Source organism: Oncorhynchus clarkii, chromosome 29 (genome assembly GCF_045791955.1).
Source record: "Oncorhynchus clarkii lewisi isolate Uvic-CL-2024 chromosome 29, UVic_Ocla_1.0, whole genome shotgun sequence".
Taxonomy (NCBI): domain Eukaryota; kingdom Metazoa; phylum Chordata; class Actinopteri; order Salmoniformes; family Salmonidae; genus Oncorhynchus; species Oncorhynchus clarkii.
This window is the reverse complement of record NC_092175.1, coordinates 41709217-41725412: the sequence shown is the minus strand read 5'-3', so window position 1 is coordinate 41725412 and position 16196 is coordinate 41709217. Positions and strand designations below refer to the sequence as shown.

Sequence of the window (16196 nt, the reverse complement as noted above, 5' to 3'; positions counted from 1 at the left end):
CGGTGTAGTCATTTTCTCTCCGAGCCCAGGGAAATGGTCAGAGTGGTGTAGTCATTTTCTCTCCGAGCCCAGGGAAATGGTCAGAGTGGTGTAGTCATTTTCTCTCCGAGCCCAGGGAAATGGTCAGAGTGGTGTAGTCATTTTCTCTCCGAGCCCAGGGAAATGGTCAGAGTGGTGTAGTCATTTTCTCTCCGAGCCCAGGGAAATGGTCAGAGTGGTGTAGTCATTTTCTCTCCGAGCCCAGGGAAATGGGCAGAGCGGTGTAGTCATTTTCTCTCCGAGCCCAGGGAAATGGGCAGAGCGGTGTAGTCATTTTCTCTCCGAGCCCAGGGAAATGGGCAGAGCGGTGTAGTCATTTTCTCTCCGAGCCCAGGGAAATGGTCAGAGCGGTGTAGTCATTTTCTCTCCGAGCCCAGGGAAATGGTCAGAGCATACCCTCTCCTCTCCAAGCCCCAGAGAGAACTCGGTCATAATCAATTCAGTGTCAGTCAATGTTGTGATGAAAACCTCACATACCCCCCATCATAGGGAAGACACTCCTGTAGAGCTCTCCACAGGACTGCGTCAGACTGGTTAACTTGACCTCACCCTTATAAATCCAAATCAAATATTACAGGAGGAGACGTATCATGTTATTCACTTACCACAGAGATGAGAAGTGTTTTTTCCCCACTTTTAATGGAAACACAAAGTAGTCATACATAACTGAGCTAGTCGCTTTCCATAGCCCCCCTTCACACCGCAGCGTACACGGGTCATTGTGCTGGCACGGAACAGATGCAGATCATTTTTTTGCACTAATCTGTGACTCAATCATTTAAACTTTTGTTTTGTTGCTATTTTTTATATAGGGACATAATTAAAACTGAGGTGTCACAAGTTTAAACTGAGGGGGCACAAGTTTAAACTGAGGGGTTACAAGTTTAAACTGAGGGGTTACAAGTTTAAACTGAGGGGTCACAAGTTTAAACTGAGGGGTTACAAGTTTAAACTGAGGGGTCACAAGTTTAAACTGAGGGGAAACAAGGTTAAACTGAGGGGAAACAAGGTTAAACTGAGGGGGCACAAGTTTAAACTGAGGGGTCACAAGTTTAAACTGAGGGGTCACAAGTTAAAACTGAGGGGTCACAAGTTTAAACTGAGGGGTTACAAGTTTAAACTGAGGGGTCACAAGTTTAAACTGTGGGGGCACAAGTTTAAACTGAGGGGGCACAAGTTTAAACTGAGGGGTTACAAGTTTAAACTGAGGGGTCACAAGTTTAAACTGAGGGGTTACAAGTTTAAACTGAGGGGTCACAAGTTTAAACTGAGGGGTCACAAGTTTAAACTGAGGGGTCACAAGTTTAAACTGAGGGGTTACAAGTTTAAACTGAGGGTCACAAGTTTAAACTGAGGGGTCACAAGTTTAAACTAAGGGGGCACAAGTTTAAACTAAGGGGGCACAAGTTTAAACTGAGGGGGCACAAGTTTAAACTAAGGGGGCACAAGTTTAAACTGAGGGGGCACAAGTTTAAACTGAGGGGGCTAAGCCTCCTCTAGCCCCATCGTGGAGCTGGGTACACGAATATCCATCCTGTTGCCAAGTCACTTCATCTCTACCTATATGTACATAGCTACCTCCATTTCCTCGTACCCCTCCCTGCACATCGACTCGGTGCTGGTACTCCCTGTACCTGCCATGTTGTTTTTTACTTGTTATTCTATATTCACTCATTGTTTTACTATTTCAATAGGTTTTACAATTATCTTTAACTCTGTATTGTTGGAAAAAATGACCCATAAGGAAGCATTTCACTGCTAGTCTACACCTGTTGCTTATGAGGCATGTGACCAAAACATTTTGATTTGATTGATTGAGCTCCTCACCTTCCTCCAGACTAAGAGAAGCTGAACCCCAGACCTCATTTAAATATAGATTATAGACTGATTGATTGATTGGTCTCCTCACCTTCCTCCAGACTAACAGTAGCTATGGGACTGCTGAGCCCCAGACCTCATTTAAATATAGATTATAGACTGATTGATTGATTGGTCTCCCCACCTTCCTCCAGACTAAGAGAAGCTGAACCCCAGACCTCATTTAAATATAGATTATAGTCTGATTGATTGATTGGTCTCCCCACCTTCCTCCAGACTAAGAGAAGCTGAACCCCAGACCTCATTTAAATATAGATTATAGACTGATTGATTGATTGGTCTCCTCACCTTCCTCCAGACTAACAGTAGCTATGGGACTGCTGAGCCCCAGACCTCATTTAAATATAGATTATAGACTGATTGATTGATTGGTCTCCTCACCTTCCTCCAGACTAACAGTAGCTATGGGACTGCTGAGCCCCAGTCCTCATTTAAATATAGATTATAGTCTGATTGGTCTCCTCACCTTCCTCCAGACTAAGAGTAGCTATGGGACTGCTGAGCCCCAGTCCTCATTTAAATATAGATTGTAGTCTGATTGATTGATTGGTCTCCTCACCTTCCTCCAGACTAACAGTAGCTATGGGACTGCTGAGCTCCAGTCCCTCGTCTTTGTTAGAGTTGACGGCCCTGGCAGTACACTGCACCCTGGATCCGGCCTGGAGAGACAGACGCATTATCAGTCAGTACAGTCAACTCCATCACATCAGTACAGTCAACTCCATCACATCAGTACAGTAAACTTAATCACATCAGTACAGTCAACTCCATCACATCAGTACAGTCAACGCAATCACATCAGTGCAGTCAACTCCATCACATCAGTACAGTCAACTCAATCACATCAGTACAGTCAACTCCATCACATCAGTACAGTCAACTCCATCACATCAGTACAGTCAACTCCATCACATCAGTACAGTCAACTCCATCACATCTAGGCTTGGGCGGTATACCGTATATAACGTATACTGGGGTATTTGGAAAATAGCCACGGGATGGTGTTTCAATACCGTTAACTATTTATTTTTCTACACATTTAATGAAATATTTGCAGCTACTTTTGAATGAAATAACCTACAGTCAACTTGTGCAATACTTTAGGAGATGAAGCAGATTGCATTCTTCATTTCACCGGTGACATTACGAAGCTCACCGTAGTTCTCCAGAACAGTTGAGCCAGTCACGTGTTTGTTAGTAATTAGCCCGACTGGAGAAAACGGGATCGGGTGAGTTCAGCTGTGTATTGACAGGCCTTTTGTAATGAAATTCAAGTTCATTTTTTTTTGGTTTGCTTCAATAGAGTAATCAGGGACGTGCAACTGCAGTTTTCCTTTATGGAAAAGACATTAGTGCCACACGTTTCATAGCTTCATTTCCATCAGACGACAACAGAAAGTGCCATGTTATTTGGCTGGCAGCCACACAAGTAATGAGCTTACAGTGAAAAAAGCAAAACCTATCCGCGGCCGTCATATTTCTGTTTATCATAGAAAGAATATTGCCAGCTACATTTCCTAATGTTTTTCACAAAATAATCTGGCATTTTATCAGGGGGGAAAGTAGGCTGGCTGCACTGAGAAAAGTACATAAGAAAAGTAGCTAGACATCAGTCAGAGCGCTGTCCACTGACGTAATGCCCGTTCCGGAACTTTCATGCAAGTGCAACTGAAGCACAACACGAGTCTGATGCCGAGCAGAAATTACAAAGCATTTTTAGATCTGCGTTTACAAAACGCAGCAATATATTCTATATTTTCTTTCTTTTGTTAACGTGACTCCTAAATGTGACTTGATATTTATCTAAATAAGTGGCTGAATTAAGGTGATGGGGGATATTGTGTTAGCTTTCTGCCGTTTTTGAAAAGGCAAAGCCCTTTGGATGAGTTATTTGCGCAGCTGCTACTGCCATCTTGATATCCTTGTGTTTTTTTTCTCCTCTCCGTTCTCGGCCCGTCTGCTCCTCCCCCCTCTTCTCATTAGCAGAGCAGGCAGGCCCGTTGCCCTCGCAACTCCAGACTCCACACAGACACAGGGTGTACACATGCTGCTCCAGAGCCACTGCTGTTCTTCCTCCAGACTCCAGACTCCACACAGACACAGCTTGTACACACGCTGCTGCAGAGCCAGTGCTGTTCTTCCTCCAGACTCCAGACTCCACACAGACACAGCTTGTACACACGCTGCTGCAGAGCCAGTGCTGTTCTTCCTCCAGACTCCAGACTCCACACAGACACAGCTTGTACACACGCTGCTCCAGAGCCAGTGCTGTTCTTCCTCCAGACTCAAGACTCCACACAGACACAGCTTGTACACACGCTGCTGCAGAGCCAGTGCTGTTCTTCCTCCAGACTCCAGACTCCACACAGACACAGCTTGTACACACGCTGCTGCAGAGCCAGTGCTGTTCTTCCTCCAGACTCCAGACTCCACACAGACACAGCTTGTACACACGCTGCTCCAGAGCCAGTGCTGTTCTTCCTCCAGACTCAAGACTCCACACAGACACAGCTTGTACACACGCTGCTCCAGAGCCAGTGCTGTCCATTTGCACAATGTCTCCCGTTCACATTCGCTTGCAAATGTCCAAACTCACCAAAGATGAGCTTCGGTAGCTTCTACCTATATATATGTATACATTTATGAGCTGGATTGCCTGTCTTTGCAAAACAAATAAAATTGGTTTGCACTCGTTCAAATATTTAACTAGCAGCCTCCATGGAAATGTGCTATTACTTGTGCTAATTTAATTGGCATCCTGGTAATAGATGCCCAAAGGGTATTTTTTTGTGTGTTCAAAACCGGTAATACCGTAAATCCCGGGATGAGAAAAGGATTGTATGACGATATGAAAATGTGGAAACTGCTCAACCCTAATCACATCATTATAGTCAACTCAAGGATTCCCATTTTTCCTTCAGGTTCAGGAACACATCCGTAAATTTGAAAAGGCACGTAGGCTGGGATTCAACCCAAGTCACGTTAAAGAGCAGCACACTGGGATTCAACCCAAGTCACGTTAAAGAGCAGCACACTGGGATTCAACCCAAGTCACGTTAAAGAGCAGCACACTGGGATTCAACCCAAGTCACATTAAAGAGCAGCACACTGGGATTCAACCCAAGTCACGTTAAAGAGCAGCACACTAGACAGCTGGGATTCAACCCAAGTCACGTTGAAGAGCAGCACACTGGGATTCAACCCAAGTCACGTTAAAGAGCAGCACACTGGGATTCAACCCAAGTCACGTTAAAGAGCAGCACACTGAGATTCAACCTGAGGCACGTTAAAGAGCAGCACACTGAGATTCAACCCAAGTCACGTTAAAGAGCAGCACACTGGGATTCAACCCAAGTCACGTTAAAGAGCAGCACACTGGGATTCAACCCAAGTCACGTTAAAGAGCAGCACACTGGGATTCAACCCAAGTCACGTTAAAGAGCAGCACACTGGGATTCAACCCAAGTCACGTTAAAGAGCAGCACACTAGACAGCTGGGATTCAACCCGTCACGTTAAAGAGCAGCACACTGGGATTCAACCCAAGTCACGTTAAAGAGCAGCAAACTGAGATTCAACCCAAGTCACGTTAAAGAGAAGCACACTGGGATTCAACCCAAGTCACGTTAAAGAGAAGCACACTGGGATTCAACCCAAGTCACGTTAAAGAGCAGCACACTGGGATTCAACCCAAGTCACGTTAAAGAGCAGCACACTGGGATTCAACCCAAGTCACGTTAAAGAGCAGCACACTGGGATTCAACCCAAGTCACGTTAAAGAGCAGCACACTGGGATTCAACCCAAGTCACGTTAAAGAGCAGCACACTGGGATTCAACCCAAGTCACGTTAAAGAGCAGCACACTAGACAGCTGGGATTCAACCCGTCACGTTAAAGAGCAGCACACTGGGATTCAACCCAAGTCACGTTAAAGAGTAGCAAACTGAGATTCAACCCAAGTCACGTTAAGGAGAAGCACACTGGGATTCAACCCAAGTCACGTTAGAGAGAAGCACACTGGGATTCAACCCAAGTCACGTTAAACAGAAGCACACTGGGATTCAACCCAAGTCACGTTAAAGAGCAGCACACTGGGATTCAACCCAAGTCACGTTAAAGAGCAGCACAATGGGATTCAACCCAAGACACGTTAAAGAGCAGCACGCTGGGATTCAACCCAAGTCAAGTTAAAGAGCAGCACACTGGGATTCAACCCAAGTCACGTTAAAGAGCAGCACACTAGACAGCTGGGATTCAACCCAAGTCACGTTAAAGAGCAGCACACTGGGATTCAACCTAAGGCACGTTAAAGAGCAGCACACTGAGATTCAACCCAAGTCACGTTAAAGAGCAGCACACTGGGGTTTAACCCAAGTCACGTTAAAGAGCAGCACACTGGGATTCAACCCAAGTCGCGTTAAAGAGCAGCACACTGGGATTCAACCCAAGTCACGTTAAAGAGAAGCACACTGGAATTCAAACCAAGTCGCGTTAAAGAGCAGCACACTGGGATTCAACCCAAGGCACGTTAAAGAGCAGCACACTGAGATTCAACCCAAGTCACGTTAAAGAGAAGCACACTGAGATTCAACCCAAGTCACATTAAAGAGCAGCACACTGGGATTCAACCCAAGTCACGTTAAAGAGCAGCACACTGAGATTCAACCCAAGTCACGTTAAAGAGCAGCACACTGGGATTCAACCCAAGTCACGTTAAAGAGCAGCACACTGGGATTCAACCCAAGTCACGTTAAAGAGCAGCACACTGAGATTCAACCCAAGTCACGTTAAAGAGCAGCACACTGAGATTCAACCCAAGTCACGTTAAAGAGAAGCACACTGGGATTCAACCCAAGTCACGTTAAAGATAAGCACACTAGACAGCTGGGATTCAACCCAAGTCACGTTAAAGAGCAGCACACTGAGATTAAACCCAAGTCACGTTAAAGAGCAGCACACTGAGATTCAAATCAAGTCACGTTAAAGAGCAGCACACTGAGATTCAACCCAAGTCACGTTAAAGAGCAGCACACTGGGATTCAACCCAAGGCATGTTGAAGAGCAGCACACTGAGATTCAACCCAAGTCACGTTAAAGAGCAGCACACTGAGATTCAACCCAAGTCACATTAAAGAGCAGCACACTGGGATTCAACCCAAGACACGTTAAAGAGCAGCACACTGGGATTCAACCCAAGTCACGTTAAAGAGCAGCACACTGGGATTCAACCCAAGTCACGTTAAAGAGCAGCACACTGGGATTCAACCTAAGGCACGTTAAAGAGCAGCACACTGGGAATCAACCCAAGTCACGTTAAAGATAAGCACACTAGACAGCTTGGATTCAACCCAAGTCACGTTAAAGAGCAGCACACTGAGATTCAACCCAAGTCACGTTAAAGAGAAGCACACTAGACAGCTGGGATTCAACCCAAGTCACGTTAAAGAGCAGCACACTGGGATTCAACCCAAGTCACGTTAAAGAGCAGCACACTGAGATTCAACCCAAGTCACGTTAAAGAGCAGCACACTGGGATTCAACCCAAGTCACGTTAAAGAGCAGCACACTGAGATTCAACCCAAGTAACGTTAAAGAGCAGCACACTGGGATTCAACCCAAGTCACGTTAAAGAGCAGCACACTGAGATTAAACCCAAGTCACGTTAAAGAGCAGCACACTGAGATTCAACCCAAGTCATGTTAAAGAGCAGCACACTGAGATTCAACCCAAGTCACGTTAAAGAGCAGCACACTGAGATTCAACCCAAGTCACGTTAAAGAGAAGCACACTGGGATTCAACCCAAGTCACATTAAAGAGCAGCACACTGAGATTCAACCCAAGGCACGTTAAAGAGCAGCACACTGGGATTCAACCCAAGTCACGTTAAAGAGCAGCACACTGAGATTCAACCCAAGTCACGTTAAAGAGCAGCACACTGAGATTCAACCCAAGTCACGTTAAAGAGCAGCACACTGAGATTCAACCTAAGGCACGTTAAAGAGCAGCACACTGAGATTCAACCCAAGTCACGTTAAAGAGCAGCACACTGAGATTCAACCTAAGGCACGTTAAAGAGCAGCACACTGAGATTCAACCCAAGTCACGTTAAAGAGAAGCACACTAGACAGCTGGGTTTCAACCCAAGTCACGTTAAAAAGAAGCACACTAGACAGCTGGGATTCAACCCAAGTCACATTAAAGAGAAGCACACTAGACAGCTGGGATTCAACCCAAGTCACATTAAAGAGAAGCACACTAGACAGCTGGGATTCAACCCAAGTCACGTTAAAGAGAAGCACACTAGACAGCTGGGTTTCAACCCAAGTCACGTTAAAGAGCAGCACACTAGACAGCCAACACCATTTAAATGTAATTAGCGCTAGAGCAGTCATCCACAGTGTTACCATGAATATGATATCCACAAACGGCAGGAAAACCTTTATAGAGGAACTTAATTTCAAAATAAAACGTGGCCATCGGTAGATTAGCATTAGGATCACTTTACAGGTCAATTGGACACAAGGTCCCAACCTAAATTTAACTTCAGTTTTTAACCCAACCCCTCCGAACGACACACACACACATTCAGGTTTTGGAGAGGTGCGGGGGGGCTACCGCACTGGGTGCCTGGGGAGCTGTTGTTGTGGGCGGGGTTAAGTGCCTTTGTGAAAGGGTACAAAGGCAGGCAATGGCATCTAGTAGAGCTGGGACGCTAAACCGAAAATTATCGACACTGACCATTTATTGAGGACATTTTACTGATAACGATAATAGCAATAACCAGCCTTTACTTGACACAATGTAAAGTTTGAAATGAATTAAGTCTGCTAACATGGGCTATTGATAATGGGACAATTGAAAGTGTGCTTCTACACCTGCATTGCTGGCTGTTTGGGGTTTTAGGCTGGGTTTCTTTACAGCACTTTGTGGCATCAGCTGATGTAAGAAGGGCTTTATAAATAAATTTGATTGAAATTTGATTGTAAGTAGTTGTAGGTTTTTTTTTTATGGTGCACATTAATGTCATAAACTTCAAAGTAAATGTATTTTTATGATGAGAATTCAGTGAATTGATCATGGTATGGATTTTTGGATATATCACCCAGCACTAGCATTGCCAGTCAGCTCACTTCCCACCATATTTTTTCCCCCCCTTCGGACCCAGGATTCGAACTGGCAACCCTCCTGCTGCTGGGTCGCCGCTCTAACCGCTAGGATACCTGCCTCCCTAATAGTGTAAATAGGACGGAGAGAACTTTAACGTCGGTATTTTACAAAACAAGAATGTTGGAGATTTATGGAAACGATGACGTCTCTGATTTCCTTTTATATATGGGTTTTAGATAGGCTAATGGTTTCGTTTTAGGATAATGGCTAATGCCCACTAACACCTGGGTGTTTGTTTGTTCTTAATTCTCTCTCGGAATGCACACTGACCGTGGTATATTTAGTTCGGTGTTGGATATCTCTATAGGGCTACTTAGGGACTGTCAATGAATAACACAATGCATATGGGAAAAATATTTTGTACATTTCAATAGTTCAGAATTTCAATGACTTAAAAGCCTTAAACCAATTATACATTGTAAAATATACAATATACAAATATTGAAAAACGTTAATATTTTTTTTTTGTTCATGTACATTGTGCAATTTATTGACGGTCCCTAACTAGCCCCATATATATCCAGCAGCGAACTAACTTTGCCATGGTCGCACACAGGCGGAAGCTAATTGCTAGATGGGTGAGTGACTGTAACTGTGTATCTTTTTTTGCCAGTGTGTACAAAAGTTTCCTACGTGCGAAAACACACACAAGGAGACACCCACATCAAAGCACGCCTACAAATCACAAATCTCGTCTCTCCAGTCACATTTCTTAATCAGGAGGAAAACCGAGGTGAAATCAGTCAATTCAGCCTCCCTTTAAATGGCACATTGTCGGCTGTCTAATGCACTGCTCTATACTATAACCCACCTGAGATAAAACAAAACAAAAAAAACAACAACAAAACAACTGAGATTGAATCTTGCCTCAGTCAGTATAGTTCAGTGATAAGATTAGCTGAAGGACATTCATTTGTTGGTTCCCCACCTGGAAGTAGACAGAGTCCAGGGTGATCATCTTGGAGGAGGTGAAGAAGGTATCAAAGTCCACCTCTCTCATGGGTGCAGTGACCCCATCCGGACCAGCAGGGGCACTGACGAGCCAGCGGTAGCGTGTCAGCGTGTTGTCGATGTGCTTGCTGACACAGATAGAGCCTGTTTTGTCGTAGTCAGGGTACTTAGGGTTACAGGCCTGGATGGGTTGGGGGAGGGGGAGGTGGAGGGAGAGGGGAATGGAGGGAGGTAGGGAGAGAGAGATGAGGAATGAAGGGGGAGATGTAGGAGAGAGGAAGTGAGGGAGAGAAAATAAATGCGTGAATCACAAAGAACACAAATCAACTGTCAGCTTGCATGTTCCTAAATTGACAATAATATATGCAAAATGCACCCATGCTTATACCCAGATTTATACAGTGCCTTTGGGAAGTATTCAGACCCTTGACTTTCTCCACGTTTTGTTATGTTACAGTCTTCATCAATCTACACACAATACCCCACAATGACATCACAATACCCCATAATGACATCACAATACCCCACAATGACAAAGCAATACCCCATAATGACATCACAATACCCCATAATGACATCACAATACCCCATAATGACAAAGCAAAAACTGTTTAAACATTGTTTTTGCAAATTTATAAAAATAAAAATATTAAATATCACATTTCCATAAGTATTCAGACCCTTTACGCAGTACATTTTTTGAAGCACCTTTGGCAGCAATTACAGCATCCAGTCTTCTTGGGTATGACTCTACAAACCTGTATTTGGGGAGTTTCTCCAAATTCTTCTCTGCAGATCCTCTCAAGCTCTGGCTGGGCCACTCAAGGACTTGTCCCGAAGCCACTCCTGCATTGTCTTGGATGTGTGCATAGAGTCGTTGTCCTGTTGGAAGGTGAACCTTCACCCCAGTCTGCGGTCCTGAGTGCTCTGGAGCAGGTTTTCATCAAGGACCTCTCTGTAATTTGCTCTGTTCATCTTTGCCTCAATTCTTATTAGTCTCCTAGTCCCTGTTGCTGAAAAACATCCCCATAGCATGATGCTGCCACCACCATGCTTCACCGTAGGGACGGTGCCAGGTTTCCTCCAGACGTGACGCTTGAAATTCAGGCCAAAGATGTCAATCTTGGTTTCATCAGACCAGATAATCTTATTTCCCATGGTTTGAAAGTCTTTAGGTGCCTTTTGGCAAACTCAGAGAGGGCTGTCATGTGTCTTTTACTGAGGAGTGGCTTCTGTCTGGCCACTCTACCATAAAGGCCTGATTGGTGGAGTGCTACAGAGATGGTTGTCCTTCTGGAAGATTCTCCCATCTCCACAGAGGAACTCTAGAGCTCTGTCAGAGTGACCATCAGGTTCTTGGTAAAACTCCCTGACCAAGGCCCTTCTCCCCCGACTGTTCAGTTTGGCCAGTTGGCCAGCTATGGGAAGAGTCCTTGTGGTTCCAAACTTCTTCAATTTAACAATGATGGAGGCCAGTGTGTTCTTGGGGACCTTCAATGCTGCAGAAATGTTTTGGTACCCTTCCTCAGATTTGTGCCTCGACACATCCTGTCTCGGAGCTCTAAGGACAATTCCTTCGACCACACGGCTTGGTTTTTGTTCTGACATGCACTGTCAACTGTCGGACCTTGTATAGACAGGTGTGTGCCTTTCCATGTCCAATCAATTGAATTTACCACAGATTGACGCCGATCAAGTTGTAGAAACATCTCAAGGATGATCAATAGAAACAGGATGCACCTGAGCTCAATTTCGAGACTCATATCAAAAGTGTCTGAATACTAAAACTCTGTTTTCGCTTTGTCATCATGGGGTATTGTGTGTAGATTAATACATTTTAGAATAAGGCTGTAAAGTAACAAAATGTGGAAAATGGGTCTGAATACTTTCTGAAGACCCTATACTTTCAATTTTAGATAAAACAAACCTCACGTATCAAAAGAGCAAATCATTTTCATCTAAATTCGACTCTCTCTCATTGGCCCCGTTAGAAAAAACACCTCACCTGCTTAATAATTAAGAATCTGCTTAACGTGGACAGGTTTTGGGCAGAGATATGGCTCTCGCTTCACTTCCTCTCTCAGTTCAGTTTACAACTGGGATCCCAGAAAACAGTGGACGCCCTAAGGACATTCAGTGACATTACCATTAGGTCCCTTTAAGGGTTTCAGCGAGACACTTGGAACATTAAACGTTAACCTCAGGACCATAAATAATAGGACGTTCAGTACAGGTCACGGTTTGGTCGCAGTATAACGTTATAATAAGGTATTTTGATGTCCATAAGGGAATGTTATGAAAAGGTTTCTATTTTGTTCTGATAGGACGATATCTGGGACATTCAATGACCACAACAGGATGCTTCGTGATGGTGCCCAGGGAACGTTTTTGGGGGGGACCTTTGCTTAGTTCCCTGTAAGTTACCAGGACGTCACTGAGCACCATGTCAGAACAATATCCGGATCTTTGTTGGACGTTCCCAGGACTTTCATTTCACTGGTCACTTGGACGTTGCTTGATAGTCCCAAGAGAACGTCCCTGCAAACAAAAATGTGTCGTTAGAATGTCCTCAGAATGCCACTAAATGGTGGACGTTGTGTCATGATCCATGGTCCCTCTAATTGATTTTGTCACTGAGTAGATTTCAGGTCTGCTGAGTGCAAAATTGAATGTGCGTTTACTATGAACATTGAGGATGTACCCACATTAACTTACAGTTTTAACAGTGGCCAACTAGGCTACTTTGGGTATTTGTGTAGGACTACCACAGTGGCCTACCATCAAAACAATGGAGAATGCCTTTTATGCTACCTTCGAAGCAAGCAACACTGAAGCATGCATGAGAACACCAGCTGTTTTAAACGACTGTGTGACCTTTAAACAGGTCAACATTCACAAGATCGCGGGGCCAGACAGATTACCAGGATGTGTACTCAGAGCATACGCTGACCAACTGGCAAGTGTCTTCACTGACATTTTCAACCTCTCCCTGACCGAGTCTGTAATACCTACAGTTGATGTCGGAAGTTTACCTTAGCCAAATACATTTAAACTCAGTTTTTTAAAATACCCTGTCTTAGGTCAGTTAGGATCACCACTTTATTTTAAGAATGTGAAATGTGAAACTAATAGTAGAGAGATTTATTTAAGCTTTTATTTCTTTCATCACATTCCCAGTGGGTCAGAAGTTTACATACACTCAATTAGTATTTGGTAGCATTGCCTTTAAATTGTTTAACTTGGATCAAATGTTTTGGGTAGCCTTCCATAAGCTTCCCACAATAAGTTGGGTGAATTTTGGCCCATACCTCCTGACAGAGCTGGTGTAACTGAGTCAGGTTTGTAGGCCTCCTTGTTCGCATACACTTTTTCAGTTCTGCCCACAAATGTTCTGTAGGATTGAGGTCAGGGCTTTGTGATGTCCACTCCAATACCTTGACTTTGTTGTCCTTAAGCCATTTTGCCACAACTTTGGAAGTATGATTGGGGTCATTGTCCATTTGAAAGACCCATTTGGGACCAAGCTTTAACTTCTGAGACTGATGTCTTGAGATGTTGCTTCAATATATCCACATAATTTTCCTCCCTCATGGTGCCATCTATTTTGTGAAGTGCACCAGTCCTCCTGCAGCAAAGCACCCCCACAACATGATGCTGCCACCCCCGTGCTTCACGGTTGGGATGGTGTTCTTCGGCTTGCAAGCCTCCCCCTTTTTCCTCCAAAAAAAACAATGGTCATTATGGCCAAATAGGTATATTTTTGTTTCATCAGACCAGAGGACATTTCTCCAAAAAGTACGATCTTTGTTCCCATGTGCAGTTGCAAACCGTAGTCTGGCTTTTTTATGGCAGTTTTGGAGCAGTGGCTTCTGGCTTGCTGAGCGGCCTTTCAGGTTATGTCGATATAGGACTCGTTTTACTGTGGATATAGATACTTTGTACCCGTTTCCTCCAGCATCTTCACAAGGTCCTTTGCTGTTGTTCTGGGATTGATTTGCACTTTTCGCACCAAAGTCCGTTCATCTTTAGGAGACAGAACTCGTCTCCTTCCTGAGTGGTATGACGGCTGCGTGGTCCCATGGTGTTTATACTTGCATACTATTGTTTGTACAGATGAATGTGGTACCTTCAGGCGTTTGAAATTTGCTCCCAAGGATGAACCAGACTTGTGGAGGTCTACAATATTTTTTCTGAGGTCTTTGCTGATTTCTTTTGATTTTCCCATGATGTCAAGCAAAGAGGCACCGAGTTTGAAGGTAGGCCTTGAAATACATCCACAGGTACACCTCCAATTGACTCAAATGATGTCAATTAGCCTATCAGAAGCTTCTAAAGCCATGGCATGATTTTCTGGAATTTTCCAAGCTGGTTAAAGGCACAGTCAACTTAGTGTATGTAAACTTCTGACCTACTGGAATTGTGATACAGTGAATTATAAGTGAAATAATCTGTCTGTAAACAATTGTTGGAAAAATTACTTGTGTCATGCATGAAGTAGATGTCCTAACCGACTTGCAAAAACTATAGTTTGTTAAAAATAAATTTGTGGAGTGGTTGAAAAACAAGTTGTAATGACTCCAACCTAAGTGTATGTAAACTTCCGACTTCAACTGTACATTTTTCAAGCAGACAACCATAGTCCCTGTGCCCAAGAACGCTAAAGTAACCTGCCTAAATGACTACCACCCTGACATGTATTCCTTGTCCCCGCTTCGAGCACAAAACCAATGTGCCTGATATGTCGTGAAAAGTGTTAAGCGTCATTACGACACCAGGTATAATAAATTGGATCAGACGTATCCTCTGAACACGGAGGTGAGAACAAACAAGACGAATCAACTCAAATCCCAATATATGAGAGGTTCACCAAAGTCCTTGTCAATTCACCGTCAGCCCAACAACGTGCAATGGTGGTCATGGTGTTCATGGTGTTCATGGTGGTCATGGTGTTCATGGTGTTCATGGTGGTCATGGTGGTCATGGTGGTCATGGTGGTCATGGTGTTCATGGTCTTCATGGTGTTCATGGTCTTCATGGTGGTCATGGTGTTCATGGTGTTCATGGTGGTCATGGTGTTCATGGTGGTCATGGTGTTCATGGTGGTCATGGTGTTCATGGTGGTCATGGTGTTCATGGTGTTCATGGTGGTCATGGTGGTCATGGTGTTCATGGTGGTCATGGTGGTCATGGTGTTCATGGTGGTCATGGTGGTCATGGTGTTCATGGTGTTCATGGTGGTCATGGTGGTCATGGTGTTCATGGTGTTCATGGTGGTCATGGTGGTCATGGTGTTCATGGTGTTCATGGTGGTCATGGTGGTCATGGTGGTCATGGTGTTCATGGTGTTCACTGAGGATATCTTGGGTTTTGGGAAAACACCCCCACATATTTTTTGGGGGGATGCTGAAATGGTTAAAGATGTGTTGACATTGCTAACTACAAGGTACACAAAAAAATAAGCTCATGGAAAATCAAACAGACTCGTCACATTGTTGTGTAGTAAGTAAGTAAGTCATCAAAACACTGCTTTTTGCTGAGCCACCTGACATTGTTGTGTAGTAAGTAAGTAAGTTATCAAAACACTGCTTTCTGCTGAGCCACCTGACATTGTTGTGTAGTAAGTAAGTAAGTTATCAAAACACTGCTTTCTGCTGAGCCACCTGACATTGTTGTGTAGTAAGTAAGTAAGTCATCAAAACACTGCTTTCTGCTGAGCCACCTGACATTGTTGTGTAGTAAGTAAGTAAGTCATCAAAACACTGCTTTTTGCTGAGCCACCTGACATTGTTGTGTAGTAAGTAAGTAAGTCATCAAAACACTGCTTTCTGCTGAGCCACCTGACATTGTTGTGTAGTAAGTAAGTAAGTCATCAAAACACTGCTTTTTTTTCTTACTTACTACACAACAGTGTTTTGATGACTTACTTACTTACTACACAACAGTGTCAGGTGGCTCAGCAAAAAGCAGTGTTTTGATGACTTGAAACACTTTTGGGTCATTCAGGAGTAAATTAAAGCTTTTTATCAAAGCTAAAGAGTGACAAGGGGACAACACAGTGTGTGATACTAGAACAGCAGCCCAGGCTTTTCTCCAGGGAGAACTTGTCCACTTCCCCAATCTTCTGGTGCAAACGCAGGGAGGCAACCATGTTGATTTCATCC

At 44.1% G+C, this 16196-nt stretch overlaps 2 protein-coding genes across 2 annotated transcripts in view; both read right to left on the bottom strand.

Annotated features, from left to right (window-relative positions):
* Positions 1 to 16196, bottom strand: part of LOC139388601 (regulatory factor X-associated protein) — a 1150577-nt gene that overhangs the window by 35720 nt on the left and 1098661 nt on the right. The gene's annotated exons all lie outside the window — the stretch shown is intronic.
* The window catches only part of LOC139388240 (FRAS1 related extracellular matrix 2a), a 243105-nt gene that overhangs the window by 57750 nt on the left and 169159 nt on the right, over positions 1 to 16196 (bottom strand). Inside the window, exons 17-18 of the mRNA XM_071134789.1 lie at positions 10013 to 10216; positions 2477 to 2576 (exon numbers count right to left, since the gene is read on the bottom strand). Of these exons, the coding sequence (XP_070990890.1) occupies positions 2477 to 2576; positions 10013 to 10216 (304 nt within the window). The remainder of the gene's footprint in view (positions 1 to 2476; positions 2577 to 10012; positions 10217 to 16196) is intronic.